We start from the raw sequence: 27,098 nt of genomic DNA on the forward strand, positions 1-27,098 counted from the left end.
CTGTTGCTTCTAGTCAAGCACTGCTATAGCTTTACATTGGATATTAGTCAGCTTTTTCAAAACTGCCCAGAAAGGGGCATCTGGCACAAAACTCCTCTGGCCAAGATTCAATGTCATCACTTCTGCTTATCACATAGGTTCTCTTTGCAGTCAGAGAGACAAGAATATACACTTCTGACACAATATTCCTAATTCTGAAGGTAAAATCTAAAACCAGTTTGGATGGATTATTCCTAAGATTACTGACTACAAAAGGACTGCAGATAATGAGTTCAGATGCAAATTCTTATGGTCTAGCTGCCTGTAGTCAGGTGACTTCTGAGTTAGTTGTCTAGAGCAGTGGTCTCCAAACTTCTTGCTCATGCATCTCATGAGTAAAAACTTTTTGAGTGTGGAACCCTAGTGTGTATGTATTTATATATAATTTTTTATACACTATATACATGTGCTACTAAAGTTTTAATATTTTCTTGCTGCCCCTCAACAAATGGTCTTGGACACCCCCTTCACATACTGCGGTTCAGAGACCACTAGTCTTGACTTCCTCTCTAGTTCATTGGGGAAATGGTAGGAATCAGCAGATAACAGGTCATGGACAGGTATGCTGAATTGTCTCTGGTATTTCCTGCTTTGTTCATCACAGACAAGTCTAATTTTAAGTGGTAGAACCAGGCAGAGAAATGTTTAATTTATGGAGCTTTTTTTTTTTTTTTTTTTTTTTTTTAATAAACCTTCATAATGAAGAAAAACATTTGAAAAAGTCTCTCAACAGTGTTTTAGGGCTGGGTCCAGACTAGTTACTCTGGAGTCCAGCTGGCATGCTACAATAAAGGTGCTTAATGGTACTGTAAGCCGAAGGGATCCTAGAACTAATGCAGTCTGGAAAATGTCAGAAAAAACACGTCATTTGCCTTTTCATCAAAACTTATGGTTCTGATAATGTCCAAATGTAAGTGATCCAAGTTTCAGGAAGCACAGGCTGCTGAGTGCCTGTGCACAAATTCTGGTAAGAAACTAAGCAAAGCTCCATTAATTAATACTTTTTTAAATGTATAGGATATATTCACACAATTGCAGGACAATTTGTGTTACTTCGGGTTAGTGAATTACCGCTTGTTAGTCCCGCCAGGCTAATTGACTGTGGATGTGCTCCTGATCCACTATGCCAGGATAAGCCACCACTAAACAGTTTATCTGACACACTTGAAGATTATATATTTTACTTTTTAAAAAGATGCACATATTTGGTCAGTTTTCATAGGTAGATGCCAAGGAGTTACACCATAAACCACAGTAATTTGGATCTCTTGCATTTGGGTGAACTTAGTCATGTTGTGATGAACTAGCAAATGAAAGAATTTCAGTCTCAATAGAACTTAGGGTTCTGTAAGGGTCTCAAAAGACTTTTGAAAGGAGAACATCTGTTCTTAAATCAGTCAGATGCTTTTGAACATTTTACTCATAGAATAATGTTTTGAAAAAGCCAGTTATTAACCAAATGGAAAACTGAAACAGATTTGTCTGAATTCAGTTTTTCATTTTTCCTGCTGCAGATACAATGAATGTACTCACTAAAATGTTCATATAACTTCAGCTAATAAGATACTGTCAGAAAACAGTCAGATAAATTAAACTGAAATTGTAGATATGTAATTTATTCTGTTGTCTGGTTTAGAGAATGAAACCATTCTATGATTCTATGAAAACAAATTTAAATTTATAGTGTACACTCAAACATTATGAACAATATATAGATTGAGAACTGCATCATTGAAATGATTTGTCACCAATTAAATAAGTAATAGAATTGGTAATTTATGAGAAAGCAGCCCACAAAAAGTCCTAGAAACAAATTTTGCCATTAATTGTTTTTATCTGCTCAGCTGCAGACTGACTTAAACTCTAGCACTTCACACGGGGCAGGAAGGGGGTGATTTCTTGGGCTGATGTTCCCAGCTGTCATCCCTGCTCCTTTCTCAGGCAATATAACAAGGAGGCAGAGCAGGAGGTGTCAGCTCATCTCTCAGGGCCTCGCAGCCTCAATACTGATTCAAATTCTTATCTGCTTCACTCTTCATTCTCTCTGTGAGCTCTGCACAATGGTTCTTGTCCATAGTCCCTGCTGGATTTAGCAGTGGCATATTGAGGAGGTTACTCCTTTCAGGGTACCCCAGATGGGACCCTAAGTGAGATCTCTAAGATAAAAGTTTGCTCTGCCTGTTCAGCAAGTGCCATGGTCTCAGCAGATGGTACTAGCAGAGAAAAAATGACATAAAATTTCAGCCCAATCTGACCTGGTATTTAGGTCTTGAATACTTCGGTATGGTATAGTTGTGGTTAAACTAATAACTCCCTAGAATGTTGATGAAATTAACTCAATATTGAAATAACATTCTGTTTAAATTTGTTTGTAGCATGGATCTCATGTGCTGGCTAGATATTGAAGAGTTCAGAAAGATGCTCGAAAAGGATAAAGAAAAAAGTGATGAAAAATCGAAAGACATTAAAACCAAGTACTTAAACAATGAGTACTTCTTTGGACCCAACAGCCCAGCTACCAGAGAACAACAAGAAGAGGTAGCAGTCACAGAGCCATTCATAAAGAACAGTCACTGTGACTGTGACTGAGATAAAAATCCACAAGTGGGTCTTTTCCAGCTTTTCTCCAAGCTATCTCCTCAAATCTTGCCTATATTTTTGGCCACAAGTATGGTTCTATTATGGTTGTATAGGTCTCTTCCTTCCTGTTCAGGGTTTTCCTCCCTGCCTCTTACAGAACATCTCTCCTGAACTGTGATCTAGGCCACAGTCAAAGCATGCACAAGATGGCTCAGAAAAAGTGTAAAAATGACTTTCAGGCACAGTGATTTGTTCCAGTTTTCTATTTTAGTATGTCAGTAAAGCCACAGACAGCAAGTCTGAGCTGTGGTGCTCTGATATATCTTGATACTTAGGCAATTTACTTGGTCAAGCTGGGGTATTATTCACCAGAGTCTGTATCCTATTATAGGTAGGGACAAATGTAATCTGTTCCCTTTTATGAAAAGTACATGTGAGCCTTGGGTAAGCATGCATTAAGTGCTTTGCTTACAGTTAAGCTCATGCTTTGCTAAATCAAGGATGTAGAGAGATAAAGGACTTTTGGTATACACAAACGTTTATGTCATGTGTTATTGTATTTGGATTGCTTAGCTAATGCATTCAGGTGGAGGAAGGAGACAAAGCCTTCATGATCAGCTTTCGGCAGAGGCTCTGCTACAAGTTCAGCAATGTGTCCAAAAGAGATTAGAAAAACAATGGCTGCCATTGTTCCTGGCAGAAGAACACCGTGGGGCAGAGGAAGAAGCAAAGGTAATTTTTTAACAACAGCAACACATACAGGCATTGTTTTTTGTTTGGCTCATAATTTACCATTGGGGTAGAAAGGTTCAGAGGAAAAGCAGCCCACAATTTACTTTTAGTTTACATTGAAAGAGGTGCTGTAGCATGTACAGGTTGAAACATTTATCTTGGTAAGTGTGAAGGCAGTTCATCTGAAGACTTAGTTTAGCTGACAGTATTATTGTTAGATACCAAATCTGAAGGAGCTGGTGTTAGCTCTGCTGCCATCCAGCCTGCCAGGAGAGTGACCTAATTTTTGCTGCACTGCTACACTCTCCCTATGCCATTTTGCCTTAGCCATGCAGTTGCACACTGAAGAAATACTGCTTTGTGTAAAGAATGTTCCCAACGGGACCAAGACACAAGCAAATGAGTGAGCTTCCCATGCCGTAATTCTTTCTCTTATGCTGTCCATATTCTCCCATCTGGAGCTGCAATGCCTGCAGAATCGACTTCAGGACTTGTGAAATTCTTCTGAGTGGGGAGGTTAACTGCTACAAGCCTTGCTCCAATTGGTTACTTCAGAAAGCTGCCAGAAAGCTGGGAGTGAGGAGCCTTTCACTCCTGCTGGTTCATTGGGGAGACTGAGGAATCGGCAGAGCTAACATCTGCCTTTTATGAGTGCCTCTGTGGCTGTGATCCACGTAAGGGGATCATCCTGCTGGTGGGCAGAGGCAAAGACTTGGTGTTTTGCACTTCCATAACAGCTCTGACATGTGAATGTCATAGCAGAGGGAAACTTCAAAGTTCAACCAAGCAGACACATATGCAACTGCATTGCTTGAAACTATAATTTTAACACTGATTATGTTAATTAAATTTTAAAAAATCCTAACCCTCTGCCTTTTTTTAGCTGAACTCTGCCTCCTTTACAAGCCCTGGCAGAAGACCAATGAGGCTAAGCTGCTTCCAGGTCTGGAAGCTAACTCATTCCTCTTTTTGCACCTGCTGCACTGTGTTGGCAGGGAGATTAGCCCAAGTAGTTTAGAAAATGCTGTATTCAAATAAACAGTTTACAGGAAATACATAGTTCTAATGAGCTTTTAGTCTTTTCCTAACTCCATTTATGTCCAATTTCTTTTTTCTCTTTCTTATTGAAAATTCAGAGGATGAAAAGATTCTTTGAAGAAAGTATTTTAGAAGAAGTGAAACCAGATGACATTCTCCACTGGCTTCATATTTCACAGTGACAAAACAGTGTGGGCATGCTATGTAGTCCTTATTCAGGAAACCTGCCCTTTGTTTGAGGTGTAATTCAGCTACAAAGAATTTGCAGGATCAAGTCTGTATTTATGATACAGCTGTACAAAGGAACTAAAAATATTTCATACTAAAAAAAAGTCAAACCCAAAATTTATTCCTCACATAACTGGTCCCTTAGAACATTATGGGTGAAGTAAACTCCACCACCACTGGAGTGCACAGTTTGACTGGTATTGCTTCTTGTCTTCTCTAATTCCCCAGTCTTAATGATCAGGTGTTCATTTATAGCTGAAGAAGGGATGGCATTCTGTGCAGGTCCACAACAAGTTTCAGACATAAAATCCATAAGAAGACATATAAACTGTTTTACCACTGGGGTCTTAATCATTAAAAGGCTAACCAAAAAAAGAGAATATTTAAAAAATAGAATAATAATATTTTGTTCAGCTATAGATAAGGGATATAACTGAAGATCTTTCACACAAAGACCAGCAAAAGACAACCAGGATGTGGAAGGCGAGTGAAATTTGCTATGTCTCTTGTGTCTGCAGTTTCACAGTCTTTTTCATTTGACCCTTGCACATTTTTCACAATTTCCCTGTTGACAGTGTGAGGCCCAAATGTAATGCTGTTAAAAGCAATCATGACTGTACTGGTTACAGTGGACTGATTACTCACATTACTCCTGAATTTAGTTCCCTGCTGGATGTTCATGGTAAATCTCTCTCCCTTTCTGTCTGGAGAGGTCATACTTGAAAATAAAGGTCTCTTGTCCTGGGCTTTGGAGCACTATTAACACTCCTTAAACTAATATTGTACCTTTAATTCACATTTATCTGTGTTTTGCATGCAGTGGACTTATTTGGACAAGCTGTTCATTCCAGCATCTGGTAGTTTATTTATTATTGCAAGTGGATTACGTGCAGACACAAAAGGGAATGTGAAATATGCAGCAGAGTGGGCAGGTTTAATCATATCTCACAGTATCTGTTTCATTTAGAATTGTATTTTAATCTCACAGCACTGAGATTATATCAAATTTAAACTTTTTAAACCTTTGTAATAATAGATTTCATCAGATGTTTGCAAGTTTTTTTCCTCTTGAAGAGCAGTGAACTTTTTGTGATTGCCAGCATACAAGTTGTGTACATTTGTTCAGTTGAACCTTTATTGTCTGTTGAAATCAAACTAGAGACCTGGTCACCAATTATCCATGCAAACCATCAGCACAAAAGGGATCCAAAGTGCATGTGGGTTCTGTTAAGTGAGTTTTCCCTTTGCCTGTTTGTCAGGGAGATGATTATTCTCCATGTTCTGCTTCAAGGTTGTTGACCCATAAAATAAGTCGTGTTTACATACTGCTATAAGGATGGAAGCAACATTTTGTTCTTCCCTTCATGAATATGCCCTAGAAATATTTTTTCTTAAAAGTTCCCTAAATTCTGGTCACAGGGAATAGAACATGTTTGGAGAAGTGGAGAAGGGCTTGGAAAATCCAACCCTACTGCCTAAATTGAGCTGACTTTATTTTCACCAAAGGAACCTCTGGACAGCCACCACCCTCCTTGTCAGGGTAGGCTGTTACCCCTGGCAGGCTCTGTGACAGGACTGAGCATAACCCCTGGTTTTAAGATAAGTTGCAGAAACCCTTTCAGCTTAGGATCAGCTTAGATTTCCAGGACTGTTGGCAACAACTAAAAATGTTTCTGACCGATGCTCACCACTGAACAGCACTCCACCCTTCCAGGACTTCAAGAGTTTTAAACCACTTTTAGAAGATGGTTTTCATTCATCCATCCATCTGATAACAAAAGGGGGTTGTTTGGCTTGCTGTTCAGCAACAGCACAAGAACTGTTTGTTCAGGAAGGCAGGCCAGCATGAACTTCAGTTCAAACAAACTGTCCCTGCATAAGCCATCTTTCTTTCCCCACCCTTTCCTGGCTGCCTACTGTTCTGTGCTTGGCAGCATGAGGATTTCCAAAATGTCTCAATGACTTTAAATTCTATTTTGCTATTGGTAGCTTTATTTCATGGAGAGCAAAGTCTCTGGCTTCTGTGGGTGATCATAGCAACACATTTCAAACCTCATTTTGTTGGTGAGATCCCTGTCAAAAGCATTTTACAACTTTAAGCTGTGTGGTTTGTGTGTTCCTTTTCCTTTGTTGTTTGTTTGCATAAAACTCAAACTGTTCTCTAGAAAAGTAGCCCATTACCATAATCAATAACAAGAGCTGTTTCTATACTTTGTAGTATGCAGTCATATGGTCTAAATCATTGTCAGTCATTTCCTCTCCATCATATCTTCCAAGAAATGTTCCCCAAACCAAACTTAAAAAAAAAAAAAAAGGAAAGGAAGAAATGAAACCTTGCCACATTTTATTGTATCCCTGTCATAAACTCATAAACTACTGAAAGTTAGGGTCAGTGCAAAGATAAGAATCAGATAGTTTACACTAACTAATGCCTTTGTTATTGCTTTTTGAAACAAAGTTTATTTGGTGCATCTATTTTTTCTTTTGACAGCATGTGGACAATAAGAGTGTTTCTTCATCTAGTGAAATAATTGCTTTCCGCAAGGCGCTCTTGGATCCAGTGACAGCAAATCTGTTTCAACGCTTTGTGGCACAAAAGGGAGACCTCCTGGGGAATGGAGTGCTCTTTTGGCAAGAGGTGCAAAAGTATAAGGTAGGGTGGTAAAACAGAGCAAAGGGAATAGCATTCGATTTGTCAGCAAATGTATCCATTCATGCACATTAGGAGAATTTTAACAAAAATATCTGTAGGCATTCTGTTGTTTATAGTAAAGCCTCTTTCATTGTTTAAACTGTTGTTTTCATCAGTGAAAATTCTCACTTCTTAAGGGTAGCTATTCTTGACTCAAAAGCATTATCCCTGTATTTCTTTATGCTTCTTCAAACCGTAGCATTCTTCTGAGTCTCTAAAGGAACACCGCTATCTTGCTAATGCCCAGAGTTTGGTATACATCTGTTGAGCAGTAGAAATATGCAAGCATTAAAATGTTCATTCTGTCCTTTTAGCTGCAATCTGAATTTGGTAATTTCTCAAAAATGAGAGATAACTTTAAAATTCAATCAAATTTACAGATATAAAGATGGTATCAAAAAACCCCTATATGTACAATGCAGAGCACAGCTCCCTTGCACTTTGCAGAATCAAATTTGACTTGAGCTGAGCTTGGGACCAAAGTGAAATGTGATGAGAAAGGTCAGCAGGGATTACATCCCTCCCATATATATTTAGTTTTGTGAAATTGCTTGTGAGGGTTGAAATACGATAGAAAACGTCTGGAGTGAAACTTTAAGACATGCAGCAGCCTCCTAGGAATATCCTGGACTGAATGCAGGGTCACCACAGATCTTTCATGTGTTCCTCATTTCTTTTGCCTCTGGGATATTCCTGATGCAAAAGTGCTACCAGAGTGCAGAACCTCTACTGGGCTCCTGAACATAGCCTGTGTGCACATGGCAGGCAGGGAGCATGAGATTAGCTAACGTGCTCAGAAACTGGGCTGTAAACACATTTGCTGTTGCAGTAGCACTTGGAGATCTGTTGCAGGCATGTGGGTGTGCTTTCACTGTTTATGAATTTGAATTCGATGTCTGCATTAGAAGGTGAAGCTCCTCCTGTTTCCAGGGGACAATCTCTCTTCCCCACAAAGGTTCTGATCTCCAGGCAAGGGATCACTGGCTGAAATGCTCTCTGGGGGTGCTTCTGTCTCTCTCATGGTTACAGAGTGATTACCTTAGATTAAAACTCTGACATGAAGGTACCTGGTGTTCCATGACACAAATCCTTTTCTAGATATTTGAAGTTTTGTTGATTCTTGTGACTCTTCGTTGCTACATTATGGAGGACATGGAAACTTTCTGCAAATTAATGTGGAGCATGCTCTTCATTCTTTTCTTTGTAGAACTGCTCTCTGAAGAAAGCCTTCATTGTTTTTTGTTCCACCCCCTTTCCTGCATTTATGTTAATTTTATTTGTCTTGTTATCCAGAAAAAGTAGAATCTGACCAGATTTCTCCATGCATGCAATGTCATGGTTGGCAGTTGATGCTCTTTGTAGAAGCAAAGGGCTGGAGTAGTAGGAGTGTTGTGGGTCAGGCTGAGCTGCAGGAATATTGCCAAAGGCGTGGGCAGCACTTTGCACAGTGCATACTTGTATTGTCTGAGCCCTATCATGCCATCAGTTTAGACAGAACTCCCTTTAGCTGTCAGTGTCTGCATTGCTCCCATAACCCATCAGGCTGGAGGCACATCTCAGGACGATCCAAAACCAAGATTTTTTTTTAAAAACAAATATGAAGAAACATAACTCTGTGGATCATTTCCATCTGTTATCTATGCTCAGTCTCAACTCTCTTCATATCATATGGCTTGTTTGTCTTCCCTCATACTACAGCTCTCTGCCTTCTGTGCTAGATGAGCAAAGAAAGCCATTATATATATAGTAAGGATATATTTAATATGTTTTTGCATTACCTTACTTTCTTTATTATAGTTGTTATCATTCTTTTTTTTTTCCTTCCCAAAACTAAAAATATTCATAACAAAGCAAGCCAGCTCTTTCACATACCACATTTCTGTTTAAAAGTCATGGTTTTAATTTCTTTGCAAAGTAAATATGTAGCCTTCTGTACCAAAACTAAAATCAGATTCTTCATTTAAAGAGCTCTCTTCCTGACAACTCTTGAGTGGTCATTGTGTCTCTAAGATATATGCGATAGTCTTCTAGTGTCATATTAATTTCTTGAAATATACAGATAAAGAGAAAGTTCGTGTTTCAAAGTGTTGGAAGGACACTCTTTGAATTATTTTTCCTTCATGTCAAAAAGTCCAGTGGTGGCATCATCAGGGTGTCAAAACACAGGCAATGACAGGTTTTACAAGAACAATAGGATCACATTAAAAAAATAGAAAACCCCAGTGTTCCTTTGACATCTCACTCCTGTAAGTTCAGGTTTGCTTTGTATTCTATAGTGTACAGAGTTATTTCAAACCCTGAGGTTTTGGGAAACTAGAAAATCTTAATGAATGGTGAAAGTAGAAGATTTCACTAAATGGAAGATTGTACTGGTAGCTGACAGTGTCCTCTCTTGTGACAACACTCCTAGTTAGAATATCTAGTATCCTCTAAATATTTTCCCTCTTTTGTTGGAGCATTTCTTTATCTTTTATTTGCCATGGCTATGCAAGTCATAGCAGGCTCATTGTGAAAATCAGTGCCTTTCACACTTGTAGATGTGTTTCTCTTTTCAGAAATGTCTATTTGCCAGTAATGCATTTAAAATCTAAGCTGTTATATCCAAACATGCAGGCAGAAATTATCACATAAAATCAATGATTGCTATGTATCTGCATTTGCAAACCAGAAGCCTCATGCATGTCTGAAGTATGGTTTTGACCATGCACGTTTACCAAAAGAATTTTGCCTTGCATACTGAAGGAATTTATTGTATAATTATTTTTGTTTGACTATTGCTCTTTGATGACTGGTGCCCTGTAAAAGTTCTTGCCTGTGTCTCTCTCCATTGACTGAAAATGGTATTTTTTATCTTTCAGGACTTGTGCCATTCTCATTGTGATGATGCCATAGTTCAGAGAAAGATCACAGCTATTATTGACTGCTTTATTAATTCTGCCATACCCCCAGCTTTGCAGATTGACATCCCACCTGAACAAGCAAAAAAGATTGTGGAGCACAGGAAAGAACTAGGACCTTACATTTTTAGAGAGGCACAGGTAAGAAGCCGAGTGATAGGTCTGGCCAGAGACTGACTGCCTGATTTTAAGAACAGTCTTCATTGCTGATGTGACAGTTAGGACTCCACACACAAGCTTGAGCTTGAAGGAGAAAGCTACAGTCATATATTTCAGTGACTGTAAGGTCTTCAGATTTATCCTGCTCAATAAAGAAAATCTCTGACAGCTAGCTGATCCTGGAAAGGTGTTATCCAGGTCTGTGTTACGAATTCTGGCAGTAGAAATGAATTCTGTCTATGTTCTTAATTGCTTGTTCTTTACCAGTTGGTTAATGTCACAGAAGTAATTTGTAGTTAGAAAGTCTGTGGTTTTCAAGTTTTATGAAAAATGCAGATGTGAGTCAAGCATAAAGACAGCTTAACTTGCTGAATGTCTTTCCCTCCTTTATTACAGAAAGTGTGTATTAAATGGCTGTAGAAAATTTTCTCTTTGATATTTCTAATTATCAGGTTGAATAGCAATTTTGGAACTTTACTACAGACTTACTATTTTCTTATCCCTTGATACTGCCTTGTCTTATCTTCTAAGTCCAAGAAAAGTAGTTGTTGTTCTTTTCCTATAAAATTCCCACTGACACCTTTAGACATCAACTGTGAGTCCATAAAGTGTTTGGATGACAAGAGATGAATGATTTGTCAGAGAAAAAGGTTCATATAGGTCCTAAGAGAAAGAGAAGTCTCATTTCAGCCTATGTAAAACCCAGTGAACTCCAGAAATCTGGCACAAAACCAAAGGAAGAACTAGGCCAAAAAGCTGTGACTGGAACCCGACAGTGGCTTACATGTCCCTTTCAAGCCTTTTGAGCCAGAAGCAGTGAGCATGCTTGGCTGCTTTGAAGCCAAGTTTCTCAATGCAAATTAAACATCTAAATAAATTGAAAAATGTGAGCCTTAGTACGTGCAGCAACAGAATTCACTGAGCCCCTCTGTTTGCTTTTCTAAAATTGTTTTTCTTATTCTAGTTCAAAAATGACCCTGTGAGAGATTATATCATTTAAAAATTATCCAAGATTTGCTCATAGATCTGTAATGTGGTTTAAGAGCCTTTCCAGAGGCAAAAAAGTATTTCCTTTCTCTTAAAGGAAAGGAAAAAAAGCCCTCTCCCTAATGAACTGAATATTTGAAATACTTGAGCAGAACAGTGGTGCAAAAGCAATTCTACTGGTGTATATTTTATCAAGAATACTTGTAAAAAATGATGGATGTTTTCATTAATGCAAACAATTGTTTAGGGAAATGTAAAAAAAGAAAATGTCTTTTAACTGTGTTTTAGGAAGATTTCTCACCAGTAATAAACACACTGATGAAAAGCATGTGCTGAGCAAAGCTGGGCTGAAATGTCAGGACAGAGTACGTGGGAGGAACAAGGCTGTGTGTTCAAAAAAAATAGTTATCTCATTCTGCATTTCATTTTACAGTCAACTGTTTCCTTAATGTGGTCAAGATTGACTTTATTTTCTTCCTGCGCAGATGAGTATTTTTGCTCTTCTGTTTAAATTTTGGCCAGAATTTTGTAAATTCCAAAGTGATCCAGAGAGTGTCAAAATTCTAGTGTCCTTGGAGAAAAAAAAGGAAAAAGATATGCAAAAGATGGAAGGGATAACAGCAAAGGTAAGGCTCATAAAGTTTCAGGTGACCGCTGATGAACTGAATAACATGAGCAAAGATACATCAAATAAAATACCTCTTTCTCAGCCTGATCCAAAGCTACCTAATCTTGTTAGATTTCAAGCTTTACACTCGACCCAGTCCTAAGGTGATCATTTCCCAATTCTGCCAGTACATATACATATGTTTGAGTTGAAGTGGGTGAGTCAATGGAATACTCCTTTCATTAACCAGAGGAAAAAATGTATTTTAGTCACCTTTTGTGCCAAGAGAAGAGCAAAGAAGAAGGCTGAATTAAGAACAATAAATCTGTGTACACTCTGTGTGTACTGTGGGCTACTGCAGACCTGTTTGCACTTTCATGATATTGTCTTATATTAGAATTTACATTCTGGACCACAACTGAAATCAAACCAAACCCAAACCAAAATTGATTTAATATCTATTTTCCAGAAGGAGCATTTGAAAATTCTGCACATTGTTTAAAAAAATATTTATGTGGTAATTAATTTGCATAATCTTTGCCTTTGCTTGAATATTTTCTCAGCTATGAAAGTGAAATTGTTAGACTGCTCACAGCAAGTTTCCAGACAGTTCCAGCACATTAACAAAACTGTGACCTCTACAATGGAATGCTTGTTTGTAAAATTGTTTTTCTTGGATTTTTAAAATTAAAATATAATGGACTTCTTTTTCTATTGATTATAGGCTTTGAAAAAGTTTATTTTTTATTAAATACAATTGTTTGGCAAGCTTTGAGGAGAGAACATTCTTTTAAGGACAGAGAAATTACTGGACTTGCAGACTATAATAAGTAGCATTACAGAGACCTTGATGTATTCTAAATGCCATGTAGATGTGTGGAGATGTTCCATGTGATGTGAATCACACAGGTATCCGGACAGATACATAGGCCCACAAGAACATATATGCATTGCTATTTTTCTTATGCACATGAAAGCTGAGGACCAGTGAAGCATTACTCAAGGCCACACAGCGATGTCAAGGGAAGTCTAAAATCCAAGAACTCATCTTACTTTCTCCAGAGCACAATGTCTCCATATATATATGTCTGCCATGGCCATTGGCAATACTTATAGTGCAAGAGTGCAATATTTCAAAGTAACAAACTTTTACATTTTCACAGACTTATTTTCCATCTGTTTGTTGCCTGTCTATGAGATTTCTGATCAAGATCAAGGAATAAAGAGGAAATATTAGGCAGGAGGGCAAAAGCCTAGCTTTTATGGAGAGCAAATCGGAATGGTGAATTATGCTTCTAAGCAGAGAAATAGAGTAAGAAATTGTAGAAAATGACAAGCAGAGAATACAGCTTTGTAAACAGTTTGTACGCTATTCTTCTCCTCACAAAAAAAAAAGATCAGTAAACCAGTTACCTTTTAAAATCTCTTAAAGAATGGGTGCAACATATAATTTTTTCCTGTATAGTAAAATCCTTTTTTCTTTCTGTTATTGTTTAAAGAATTTGCCATTTCCTGTTCTCTTGCCTGGGAAATCTTGAGATTTCTCTCCTCTCAGTGACAGCATAATTCAAATGATGCAGTATCCCTGAAGGATACTGATAACTTTCATCTAACATGAGCAACAGCAGGTTCACTTGTTGGCTTGTGGAAGGTGATGATTTTTTGGCAAAGAAGGACTATCTTCCTCTACCCAACCAGGCTCATTGAACAAGAGCAAAGATCTGGCAAGGATTAGAAACAACTTTATATATATATATATATATATATATATATATATCTCCTCTTCACCCCACAGATCAGTTGCTATTTTGGGTTTATCTCAAACAGAACAATCGTACTCCTAGGGGAGGAATTTGCTTTCTTCTTCCTTTACACATGTCCCTGGGGCACCGAATCTACCTGTGCTCACCTCAGCTTTAGAACTGAACAGATAAGAGTTGGACTTTCATGAAGTATAGTGGAAAAAATGGGCAGACAAGGAGCTTTTCACTGAGCAATGATGCATAACTTGGTATTGTTTGACTATCTCAATATTTTTTGTGTGCCTATTTGTTATTTAAGGGGCAAAGTCTACCAAAGCATAGAACTCATCCTGGCAATGGACTTTTTCCTTTGTTACCTGCTAGATGCACATCCACATACTTTCAATATATGTCACTTCTTTCAGACTGCCTTGATGCCAGTACTAGTATTTTGTTGTATACATGATTGCATTTTATCTCCAAAATAGATTTTGGATTTTTTTGCTTTCAAGTGCACAAAATAGCTTTAAATTTTTAGCTTTAACTTACATTGTAGATTTGTACATTCTCCTTCCATGTCCTTAGCAAAGAAAGCCATCAACATTATTTTCCTTTTCTGTGTTTCTGCTATGTCTCTTAGCGATAAGCTTATTTGTTAGTAAGTGGTGTAATGGCATGGGATCTAAATCCACTATAACATTGCTTAATTTATTATGAGAAGTCATTTTTAAAGACCTTGCTTAATTCACCATTCTCATTGAGTGCAGTAGTATTCACAATGGCTCTGTGTTTGCATCGGCATCCCCATTCCACGAAATGAGTGTGCCACAGAAGCTACTGAGCTTGTTTCTGCAGAGAAGATCAGCATCACACTGCCTGGGCAGCTCTGTACCCAAAAGTCACTCTTACAGCTGATGGGTTCATAGGTCAATGGGCATTATGACGAAGGAAAAGGAACTTTGGGAGCAAGGAAATGAGACAGAGTGAACCTTTTCCAGAGCTTTCAGGGACTTACTAAGTGACTTTGGGAACAATTTGATCCCTTTTTTTCCCCTCACTTTCTCTCTTGGAACATGGGAGGGTTATATTACTCAGCTCTTGGAGAGAGCTCTTTGTGATGTCAAATATGAACATCAGTTGATGTTTATAAAGAGTTTTGGGATCATCAAACAGAATGTGCAAAGGAGAAACAAACCAACATGAAAATGACAAACAGTTAATCACCAGAGCAGTTTGCCAAGGGTTACAATACCTTGTTCTTCACTGTAGATTGTACATTGCCTGTTTTCCTAACTTGTATACTTGTAGTTCATACACAGCTACTGGACCAAGCTGGAATTAATCACGACAAATCCTGCACTCTACATTTATACCTGAGGCCAAATTAGAGGCTCACAATGTTCTCTCTGTCCTTAAAATATGTTCTGTTGCAGATCTGACCTGTCACCTAGCTATATTTTGGAGCAAGTATTGAATCTGAAAGAAATATGTCTGTATGAGTGTAGAGGACAGGAAACATAAACTGGAACAAAGAAATGCTTTAAAAAAGCAGCTGCTACTTTAAAATATGCTCAGCATGATGAATTATGAAGCTAAGCATTACAAAACATTACTGCAAATGACACTATCTCATATCCAATGACAATTTTTGGTTCCTCATACTTTGCTTTTTCCTTTAGCTCTGTAACTATTGTTCACATCTAATTATGAGGTTTTTTGCAGGGTAAAGAAGCAGGAAAAAAACTCATTAATTTGGCTCAACCCAAGTCCTTGACTCAACTCAAGTCCTTGACTCAACTCAAGCCCTTGACTCAGCCTGAGCCCTTGACTCAGCTTAAGCCCTTGACTCAACTGCCAAAGAGTGTTTTGCTAGATGAGCTTGATGTTAAGAGAAGATCATCAGCAGCTTTAGCACCTGTACAAGGACCTGGGAGGAAGGTAAATAATTCATGTTCCTACAGATGTTATTCAAGAGAGATAAAATGATCTTGGGAAAAGGGGAAAGGGGAGTTTGGTTTTGAATACTGCTGTCAGATGGTTCTTCAATAACTGTTCATTCCTCTACAATTAGCTTTGCTGTTTCAAGTTTACCTGTCTTACAGGTGATTTTTTTTATTCTTTATTAATTTTTTTTAAGATGTAGGTTCTGAGTAGTATTAACAGCTAACAGAATGTTAAGGTCTTATGGTGTATGGATTTTAAAAAGAATCTATATTTAAAGATAAATTGAAGAAAAGGTAGTTCAGTTCTCAAATAAGAAGCTTTTCATTATTTGTGAAATTCATATCCTGAAAGAATTTGGTTTAGGCCAGAGTCCTGTTCTGGTCATATGTCAAAAACTGAAGCTGAACTCCTTTAGAAAATCTTGGTATTTGAAAATCTAGGTATTTGAAAACCACTTAAAGACTTCTTCCATAACTCTGACAATGCATCAAATCAGTAGTGAAAAGGTAACAGGTTATTTTACCTGGAAATGGGAAAACCAGACATGCTACATTGGACATATCAAGGGATCATTCATGGCTGAGTTGGCATTGCCAGAGCATAACAGGGAACCTGTGCAACCACATAAGCACAGATATGTCATGAGAATCAGGAGTAAATCACACTTTGGCCACTGCTTGTATTCCATAGAGCTCTTCCCACGACATTATGGCAGTGAAGAGCAGAAAAGAAAAAAAGGTACCGTGAAATACCCCCAAAATCTGAAATCACAGTGTGAATTGCATGGATAAGCTTACACTCTTACCCTTAAGTGGACCTTTTTACTTTTGCTCATACCTATTAAAAAAAAAAAAAAGTGAGTTGAGCAAGGCGGTACATCCCTGGTATACATTTAAACCCTCAAGAAGAGGGCTTAATAAACAATAAGCCCTTCTGCAAGCCCCTTCCTACAACAGCAAGGTGATAGAAGTTCTTACTGCATCATGATATGACAAATTTGCTCCAAACTTCTCATGCCATAAGATAAAAACCAGGCCAAATAAAAGTGCAGTTCTCATCCTGTTTTGGAAAGGCAACCTATTATTTACATGCAATCTGAACTGTAATTGTTTTCTTTAAAAGCAGTATTTTATCCTTAGAAAAGGAAAGGATGGCATCTCCAGTTGATCTGCCTCTAGCAGTAGCAGCATTCTGCTGGAGAGGGCAGGCAGGAGCTGTGAGGCTCATGAGACCTTCAGTGAAAGGACATAAGCTAGAAACAGCTTTTCTTATATGTATTTCCTCTCCACCCCACAAATCAGTTGCTGGTTTGAGTTTATGTCAAACAGAGTAATCATAGTCCAAGGGGAGGACTAAGGGCGTAGCACAGAGATAAAATTAAGTCCTTGATAGCACAAATTATATTTGGGAGGGTAAAGATCTGCTGCTTTGCTTTTGAAGAAGAAAGGAGAGAGAATAACACTCAGACTAGGGATGAAGAATAAATATAAACATTGTATCTGTCAAACTTGCTTAAATCATGGTGTTTTGAGATTTACTTATTTACAGGAATACTCTTTTCCCCATTATTCCAATATTGTAATTTTAAAAAAAATCTTCTTAATATTTGTAATTAGCCAGTAATAAGAATATAACATAAACAAGTTTTTTATCTTACTGTTGAAATGGATCAGAAGCTACAGTGATGTGACCTGAAGGCTGATGGTTTTTGATGGTTCTTGCAGGCTTCCTGGTCCTATTCCAAGTACATAGAAGCCTTGGAGCAGGAAAGAATACTCATCAAAAGGCAAGAAGATCTGCAGAAAACCTCATCATCATCACTCCCTGCAGGTTATTAACCAAGCTCTGTAGTTGAGCAGGACAAGCTTAGAGCATAGGTGTACTTGTGTCCTTGCAGTACAAGGACTTTGCTTGCTCTTCTTCGGAGTTGTGTACAGAAACCTCTGGCTCTCTTTTGCTGTCTGTAGGGGAGTTGCTCTCTGGGCTGTACTCATGAGTGGTATATTTTCTAAGAAAGAAAAAGTAAAAGTTGTAGGGTATCTTTGCATTGCCTTTACAGCACAGGTCCTGCTGCAGAGAGGAATAAAGCCATTTCTTCATTCTGCAGTGATGTGGCAATTACATACACATTTCACCTCCCTGGCTTCTTGTGCTTCATCAACTAACTTTCAAGCAGATACTGAAACCTCTTTCTCACAGTCTGTCAGTATGTTTCTGGAGGCATTGCTTCATCCTTGTTTCAGCTATGAATATCCTTGTAAGTCTTTGCCAAGGATATTACGACCTGTTTGTTTATTCATTTAAAACATCCATTTAGTAGTAGGGCTAGCAATAGCACTATGTAATATTCACTTCCTTCAGTTTCACATAATTTTAATTTTTTTTTTCAAATGCAGGTTATTTGTCTATGTCCTCCCGGAAACCTGAAAGTTTTGTAAAAGCCACCATTCCTACAAAGCCTAAATTCTGAATCTTCCCAAGAAGCAGGAAGTGAGTACCAGAATGACAACAAGTGTGCTTTGAAATATGAATTCTTAAAAGTCAGTTTTCCTGCTGCCAGTGCTGATGCTCATTAGTAGCAAGTTATCCTGCTCCAAATCATGTTTAACTGAAGCTGTACAGCCTCCATATGAAAACAAGCTTATTTTTCATGTCAGCCATGGTTAGCGGATCTAATGTTGACCAGATGGAATTTTGTTGCAAAATGGCAGTCTCTGAAATTAGGTTATCTAAGCTTTCCAGTTAAGATTTTTTAAATAGGAACATGAGATGACTGGAGAAATCTCAGACCCTCTGAAGTTACTGTCAAGAACCTGACACAGAACTAGCAATAGATCACCTCTGCCAAAGCCAATTAAATATTAGACTGAGAGAAAGAAGTGGGACAGCAAAAAAAAACAATTGATAAAGACAGAAAACCAGATTTTGCTTCAAGGCTTAAATTCCTAGAAGGAAGAATCCTCTAGAGGTTTGGTTTTTTAGTATTTTTAAGCCAATGTTGAAATTAGGTGGACTTAAAAAAGTTAATAGGACTTGGAATATTGCTGCTTTCCTTCTCTGCTCCTCCTTCCTCTTCTAATTCTGTACTTGGCACTGCTATGTTAGGCAACTTGGTGTCCTGCCCTCACTAGTCCTCCTAAAATTTCAAGTGCCTGAAAATAATCTTCCTGTGGCAGCATTTTCTGAAAATGACTTCAGAGAAAACTGCAGCATTCCTTGTCTTCCCTCCCATTCTCTTTCTGTCCTCTTACCATGTTCTAAAGTTGCAGTTAAAGTAATCCATCCACCTGGGGCCTCCTGCACCTCGCAGGTGTGCCTGTGTTCCACACACCTTTGCCTTCTCACCACTGTTCTGCTCCATGTGGAGTGCTGGTGCAGGGCCTCTGCTCCTGCTCTGTGGCTGGGAAGCCTCCAGCTGGGCCCACAGGGCACCTGCCCCCCTTGCTGCAGCCCAGCCCAGCCCAGCCAGCCCTGGCTATTCCAGACCAGAGAGCTGCATTCCTGCCAGGCACCAGGCTGTGGTACAGACTAACACAATGAGAAAGTTGAGGTCCTGTGAGGTCCCTCCCACCAGGCTCAGTTGCAGCCCACTCTCTAATGCCTCTGGAAATTTGCCTGCCAGCTATCCTATAGTGATCTGACCACTCTGCTGGTAGGGTGAGACAGCTACACAAGGCCATGAATGTTTTTGATGGGGCATCTTCCCTCCACTTTGTAACAGAGCAGGTCACACCTGGTCTGTTGGGGATAGGTGGCAAGGCTGGCAGCAGGAGGCCTGTGAGAAAGGCCAGGGCTGCCATGTGCTGGGCACAGCCAGTCCCAGTTTCTTCCAAGGACCCATCACAGGACATGGCTGATCCCTCAGCCAAGATGGGGCCACCTTGGGGAAACACATTTCAGAAAGAGCAAAGAAAGCCAGAGAGTGGAGGAAGAAATAAAAGGAGTGATAAAGAACAAAGAGAAACACCAAGTGCAGAGGTGAAGGTGTAAGAGGAAGAGGTTAAGGAGAAAGTTGAGGAAGAGGAGGAGGTGCTCTGTGATGGAGCAGATATTCCCTGCAGCCTGTGGAGGATTGATGTTGCAGCAGAGGAAAATAGTGAGTAGGAAGAAGGAACTTCCCAGTGCCTCACCTGTGGGGACAGAGTGCAACCAGTGATGGTTACAAGGAAGGGAGGAGAGGTGCTTGGAGTGAACTTGAACCTGGGAAACATGGAGGAAAAGTGTTTTCTCTAAGTGTGTATATGTTCTTATTTTCTTTCCCTCTGTCTCCCACTACCTGAATTAGTAATGACTTACTCTTACAAAATTTAATTTGCAATAAATTGATTTCCCCAATTTGAGCTGATGCATTAATTGAAGAACTGTTCTGATTATTCCAACTGGCTGAACACAGCAATGACATTTTGTTACCTTTTCAGGCACATCAAAATCTCTCTGAGGAGAGAATGCAGAGACATTCAATGGAGGTGGCCAGGAGACACAAATGTAATGTGCTTGCAAGGTTTGTTCTTACAATTCCAGAGCAAAGATGATGACTTGTAATATTATTAAGAACCAGGAGATCGAGGCTAGAAAATAAACATGTTCCAATGTGTTCTATTTCAACCTGATTGTGACACTGGCTCTTGTGTTTATAATTTAATAATACACCTTGCTCAAATTGCAGTGGGATTCCACCGAAGTATGCATGGTGCAAACTACTAGGTAGTCTCCACCTTAAACATCTTATAATCAAGCCCAGTTCTTCAGTGTTTGATCTAATGAATAAGTAAAACACTGCCTTGAACTGACAGCCCTGAAGCAGGGTGTTTTGGCACACTGTGCTCTCACTATGCAATTCACACAGCTTCTGTTCATCAAGGATAACTCATGAGGTCTCTGAGTTATTATAGAGGCAGATGTTCTTGTTGTTTCCTCTCAGTTCAATCTGATTCCTGTTTCAAAGTTCACCTTCTGTCTCATTTCTGAGTTTTGACCCACAAGAAAGGATTAAAATCTCTCAGGACACAGATGGGATTGGGACCTTATATACAATATCATTAGTCCCAAGACATTAGTCAACAGAGGGTTGCTCTTGCATAGCTCTCCCTACTTCTAAGAAGTTTCTAAGATGCTGCATTCCAAAAGACTTGGGGCACAGTAGATGTGGGGACTAAGGACCAAGGCTTAATTGAGAAATTAAAAGGGGGCAGGGGAAGAATTAACTACTAGGCAAGAGACAGGATGACACTACACCTTTCCACATTCTTCAGACCTCTTTAAAAACCAGTGCCCAGCCACAAAGCTGTTGGCTCCATTCTCCCCCACATGTGTGTAACGCATGTAAAAGAAAGGCTGATCAGCAAGCTCCAGTGAGCCGTTCCCAAGGATTAGCCCTGAGTTAGGGATGGGACTGTCTCCTGCTGGAGACAGGCTGGCAGGGAAGAAATACACTTTCTTTTATGGATGTAGTTGTCCTGATCATATATTCTTACAGGAGAAGCAAGGGAGATCATTGGTTCATTTCCTGCTTTGCCCATGGTTCAGAGTTTGCTTCATGCCTGTCTGCACTCGTTCCGTATTTGAGTTACCTGAAAAATATGTTTTTGGTGGAAGCTACAAGGGAGTAAAACATAAAATTCTTTCCCTGCTTTTAATGTTTTCCTAAATTTCACAAATGCAGTAAACTTTAATGTTCAATACATCTGAGGAGGTTGGAATGCAGCATCTTGTAGTGAGCAAAGCACATGTGGTGTTATGTGGGGCCTACCACTCATTAATGTGAAAGGCAAAGAATCATGAAGTGCCATAAATGCAGTGATGTATGTCACCCTAAAAAGCACATGGAAGGCCACCTTCTACTGCTGTGGTCAGTACAGTGCACGCAACCAAATGCTGGAGCATGGCAGGCTGTTTGTGTTGCTGTATTCTTGCCTTCATGGAATTTTGAGGCAGTTAAGTAATGTGCAGACATTGCTTATTTTATGCTTGTAGTTCTGACAAGAGTAATACTTGGATTACTTAAAAAATTAAAAATATTATCCAGATATTTGTTACAAATGCTAAAACTCCTTGTGAATGTTCCAGCCTTGCCAACTAGTGAACAACAATTTACCAGCTAATTTACCTCATGCAAAAAACTACTGTCCCAGACAGTTGTGTTCATTAACACTATACATGTTAATGAAACTTAGAAAGAAGTACTTAATTTGTGAATAGAATTTTTCAAACTGGCCCTATTCACACCAAGTGCTGCAAACTGAAGTTTACTCTCAATCTAGTTTGCTGTTCTGTCTCTGTGGCAGCTGAAACATCTGGGTGTATGTAGACACACGTGCGCTGTTTTAGTGCCAAGGCCATGTCTTCAGGACACAATGAGAAGGGTCACATGTATCAGCAATGCTAGAGCTACATGGCATATCATCATTTTCATTTTATGTGTCAATTTTAAAGAAATACCGGGCAATTGAACAGAGAATACATTAAGAGACAGGGACCCTTAAATTTCTGGGTTACTGGATCTAATCTAATGCAATGGCAGATACCCTAGAGTTGCTATTTTGTGATACACCAGAAATGGAATAGTGGTTTAAGTCTCATCCCAAGGGACCAGTTCCAGCAGGGAATCTGAGTACTGACTAAGCATTATTACTCTGAATGGTGATTCTATATAACTTCAGAACACTTGTACTGCTATTGTCTTTTTGTCTTACTCTTGAGATCTGTTCTCTCTCAGGTTGCTGATTTACCACCTATGTGAACTCAGCAGTTTTAAAGAGCTAGAAAAGTTTTTCTCAACAACCCCAGCACCTCTCCCTTCAGACAATTAAAATTTATTCCTTGTTTATTTTGAGTACTTACACTTTGTGACACTCAGAAGTCTCTACAGCAGAACAGCAGTTCTCTGGGAAGTTTGCTGTTACAGATAATAAAACCAATTCTCTTTTCCAGAAACTTGCAAACCTAGAAAACTTCTGGATAGATGTATGCTAGTAGTGTTAAAATACACAATGCAATCATACTCATTCAGGCTTACTTTTGATGTTTACTCCCAATTAATGGACTATAATAATAGAACTATTATTTTGGATTTTTAAAGATGTAATTTAAATTCATAATTATTTACATTAAGATGCTATTACTGTGTATTTCACTTTTTTCTTATCAGACCTGACATATTTATTAAAGCAATTTATAATTTTTGAGAGTGTAGTCCCGAAATTGCTCATTCAAATACTTTTGCCATCAACACAAGCTCTGATTTTGTGCTTCAGAAGGGGCTTTATACATTTTGCTTTGATTTCTCTTCTGCTGCATGACATAAAATATCAGACCATGAGATGAATTCCTGAAACTACATAGTGCTGCATTATGTCACTAAGGTGCACACTTCTGTCAGTTTACAGGAGTGGTAGTAGCCATGACCAGACCACTTAAAAGGGGCAAAATGCTTTTTCCTTTGAGTCTGTGCAAGGCTGCTCTGCCATTGCCTCTGTACTCCTCATGATCCCTTTTTAATGGCTATTTCTTAAAGTCCTGTTAATGGGGAACTGTCTTGGACTACTAACTGTGGTTTCATTTGACTCCTTCAAGGTGTGAAAATCTGGTTTTTAGTCATCAGATATTGAGATCAGCAATGGGGAGAGGTGCTTTGCAGTTACAGTAGTGGGGGGAGCAGACCCAGTTTCTCTTGCTATACAGTATGGGGTGGCCAAGGCCAGACTGATTTGTGCCACACCGTCTACATCATTCACATGAGAAGAATAATAGTGATTCACTTTGCAAACATGTTTGACTTAAAAAACAGAAACTTGCAGCAATGAAAACTACAGATAAAAGCATCAATGAACTGGATATTTGCATCTATTTGGGCCCCTTGGTTTCCTGCTGTTGAGAGCACTGAAAAATGGCAGGTGCTCCTTCATTGCTCCTTCTGTGCCTTTAGCCCAGTTCAGTGTTCCAGGTACATTTTCCGTCCTCTACTTCTTGTATGCTTGTGAAATGGCCAGCCCCAGTCCCAACTAACACCATTGTTCTAGTCAGAAATGTTGATTTAGCATGTGTGTGTAAAAAGGACTGAAGAGAGAACAGATGTTCCAAAGTTCTGTCCCAAACTCGGGAAAGAAAACCCGTTAATTATTTATGTTTCTAATGTTAAATGCTGGGTCAAAGTGATCACTGTGAAGCTGCATGTGGCCAGTTAAACTGCAGTAATTTGGCTTAAATTTGACCTATTTAAACTCTCCCATTACATTCAACTGGTGATTTTTGTTACTACCTTTTTATAGAAATGTTTTTAGCCAGACATTGTGAATCATGTCTGAATACAGCTAAGATGGGGTTAACTAGTATTTTTTTAAGCTTACGGAACAATGTTGGTTTTAATACATTCAATAGTTGCTGTAAAAATGTTAGGGAAAGACAGGTTTGAACAAAAAATTTAGCTCTGGATCTGTACTTACAATTCACACCCACCTAATTTTGAGCACTCCCAGGATTTCAGGGAGTTATAATTCACATCTGTGTTTCTAACTCCTTCATGCATGATTGTCTGAATGTGCACTTTTGGAATAGGTCCATGTCTAATAGGCTAAATTGTAGTTCCCAAATCAGAAGCCACATGGTACTGCTACATAGTTTTCTTTTATTTTCTCCTCTTATAATGTAGCCTTCAAAAAAAGGTTCTGTCAGTGCAGCAAATGGGATCATTACAAAACACCAAAGTCTACACTTTCTACCGACCTGCCATAGAACTCACACATTTTTATTTCTACCAATGATTTAGTAAAGCATTTGCACAATGACCACAGTGGACACTCCTCTGTCAAGTAATTATTTATCAGAGCACTGGAGCAGATTTGAATGAGCAGGACTCACTAAGCTGTCCTAGTATGGTAAGGATACTTAAAGTAGAGATGAGAGTCTCTTGTTTTTAATACTCATAGAGTCAAGCTAATTTTTATGTCAAGCACATGCTGTATTTACTTGGATTTTCCTCTATTTCTCTACTAATTAAAATATTTTAGTTTCGTGGTAACATATGTGAAAGTGTTGACAACAGCTTTGCTCAATCCACATGTTAATTATGTATTTGCTCAGAGTATGCTGATGAACTGTGTGCACTTCTCATGTTAAGATTTCATTTAATGTCAAAGGAAAAATGGGAATGTAGTAAGTGGATTTGTGCTTTTAATTTTAGATACTTCTTTTTGCTCTCAAACTATCTTGTACAATTCCTCTGCACCACATGCATTTGAAAATATTTTGTTGGCAAGAAGTTAAAGAAGAAAGTAATACTTGCTTCTCAGAATAGGATTTCTGAACAAAGCAAAGCAATTTTGCCATTAATGAGACAGTTAAATGAAACAAATGACACGGCAAGCAAGAAAAAGACCACAGCATCACACTCAAGGAATGCACAGGCACACAATGGCTTATGCAATATTCTCCATCTGACTAAGTGAGCAAATACAGAGATTTCCCTGGAATTATTCACTACAATAGGCCATGGTGACTATAGCTCAGTAAATGCAACCAGCAAGCTTATAACATTCTTAGTAGTTTTCATCCATAGACAACTCAATGGATTCCATCCCAGCTGCAAGACCCAACCCAGCACTAGGTTTGTAAACCCCAGACTCTGATTGGCTTGCATACCACTCCTGAAAATGGTACTTTGGGAATTGAATCTATCACATCTCTAGAATAATTTACACCCTTGCTGTTTTGTATGTGCATATGTGTGTATATGTGCATATATGTATATATTTATATATATATACACATACAGAGTTCAACAAATGCATAAAATTACCTTCTTTGGTAAACTCTTTAACCATCATAATTGCATAGGGCTTAAGTTTGGTGTATATGTATAATTTTTTTTTCTAATACAATATTTCAACCATTTTTCTCTGTGTTATTTTTTTGAAATTAAAGTGTTTCATTACAATGTTTGTGTCTGTAGTCACTTGCATTTGAGAAACAGAGCCATTACACTTGCTTTGTTGAGGAATATGGCTCCTTCCAGAGGTCTGCATGGCTGCTGAAAAAAAAATAAATGCATTTTTGGGGAGTTCTTCTAGAAAGCCTATGCAGGAAAAAAATTAATTTTTGCTGTGTTTCTTCTCCCAAATGAGAAAGTAATTAACAGCATGTGTTGGGCTATTCGCTAAAGACTACAATAAATTATTTACTATTTTCAAGCTAATGAAGTGAGTACTTGATCTAAAAAAGGAGAGTGTGTATGATTATGTTCATTTTCCAGTTATGACTTTCAAGTTCAAAGATCATCTTAACTCCTGGCTGCCTGATCCTGTAATTTGCTGAATGTATTGAAACTCGTTCTCTTAATTCATGTCTCCAGAGATGCTCAGCACCTGGCAATAGTAGGCCTTCAGAAAGCTGTCCAAAGGAAAAAAACCAGTGAATTTTTTTTTGAGTGAAACACCAGAAGAGCACAGCTTTGTCACTGGAGTTCCACATGAAAGTGTATTAAAAAAATAACAAAACCAAAACAAAGAAATACATAGTTTTAGTTGGGCTTGCCAGGGTAATGTAGTACTAATCAAAGATTGTGTTCTGGGACAACAGTTGAGCATTGCCCAGAGAGCTTTTGGTATCCTTATTGTGATCAGAGGGGCTCTTAAAACAGATAAGGTATGCACATCTGCCAGGAATGACTAAGTTTGTTCAGACCCATACTGGGGCAGGGGAATGAGTAGATAAACCCTTGAGGGACTCATGTTCTCTGAATCCATATTCAGGTTGTTCTGAAGGCAAAAGCTTAGCCTCTGCTAAGGAATCTTACGAGAGTCAAGGGCTGTGACACTTCATTTGCTCTGCACCCGAAACTCCCACTGAAGCCAATTATTCAATCTAGTTTAACAAAGACCACAGCTTCTCTGGCTGTGCAATTGTTGGTAACCATCAACAAACTGATTCATCTACAATTGGGCCAAATGTTACAAAATCTGTTTCTGAGTTCTTGTTTGTACCTCCATCATAAGATTACACCAAAATTAAAGCATGCAGTACTTGAACTAACTTCAAAGGCTGAGCTTGCACTTCTAGCTAGTTCAGCCTTTTTATTGGTTCATGTTTTCCATTTGGCTTCAACATCCTGTTCCTTACTGATGCCCTTCTAGAGTTTCATTTACAAATATTATGTCCCTGGTTAGTGAGCCATGCTAATTAATACTGTGGTGGGGACTATGGATTATAGAAATCTCATGCCTCCTGCTTGGAAAAACACGGCGATTTTTCCAGACGTTTACATGTAATGCCGTATTGAACATGGCCAAATTTGTTTCAGGAAAATGTATCCTGAACTCATTTAACCAAAATATATTTAAGGTTGCTTATACTGTTATCTATTGCCAGTTTTGTTAATCATGAAGCTCAAAAGTTTTAATGCAGTAGAAAACTGAGACCCATAATTTCCTAATTAGATTATTTCAAACAAAACAGTAAAG

At 38.6% G+C, this 27,098-nt stretch overlaps 1 protein-coding gene across 3 annotated transcripts in view; it reads left to right on the forward strand.

Annotated features, from left to right (window-relative positions):
- Nucleotides 1–25,803, forward strand: part of RGS22 (regulator of G protein signaling 22) — a 65,824-nt gene extending 40,021 nt beyond the window's left edge. For 2 of the 3 annotated variants that reach the window (XM_074554371.1, XM_014264472.3), the window contains exons 19-27: nucleotides 2,415–2,577; nucleotides 3,193–3,351; nucleotides 7,109–7,270; nucleotides 10,168–10,347; nucleotides 11,838–11,978; nucleotides 15,424–15,639; nucleotides 17,370–17,475; nucleotides 18,042–18,135; nucleotides 20,064–25,802. In XM_074554371.1, coding sequence (XP_074410472.1) covers nucleotides 2,415–2,577; nucleotides 3,193–3,351; nucleotides 7,109–7,270; nucleotides 10,168–10,347; nucleotides 11,838–11,978; nucleotides 15,424–15,639; nucleotides 17,370–17,475; nucleotides 18,042–18,115 — 1,201 coding nt within the window. In that variant the 3' untranslated portion in view covers nucleotides 18,116–18,135; nucleotides 20,064–25,802. Of the gene's footprint in view, nucleotides 1–2,414; nucleotides 2,578–3,192; nucleotides 3,352–7,108; nucleotides 7,271–10,167; nucleotides 10,348–11,837; nucleotides 11,979–15,423; nucleotides 15,640–17,369; nucleotides 17,476–18,041; nucleotides 18,136–20,063 lie in introns of all 3 variants that reach the window. The other variant, XM_074554382.1, reaches the window with a different exon arrangement.
- Nucleotides 25,804–27,098: the final 1,295 nt, after the last annotated feature.

This window comes from Zonotrichia albicollis, chromosome 1, assembly GCF_047830755.1.
Source record: "Zonotrichia albicollis isolate bZonAlb1 chromosome 1, bZonAlb1.hap1, whole genome shotgun sequence".
NCBI classification, from domain to species: domain Eukaryota; kingdom Metazoa; phylum Chordata; class Aves; order Passeriformes; family Passerellidae; genus Zonotrichia; species Zonotrichia albicollis.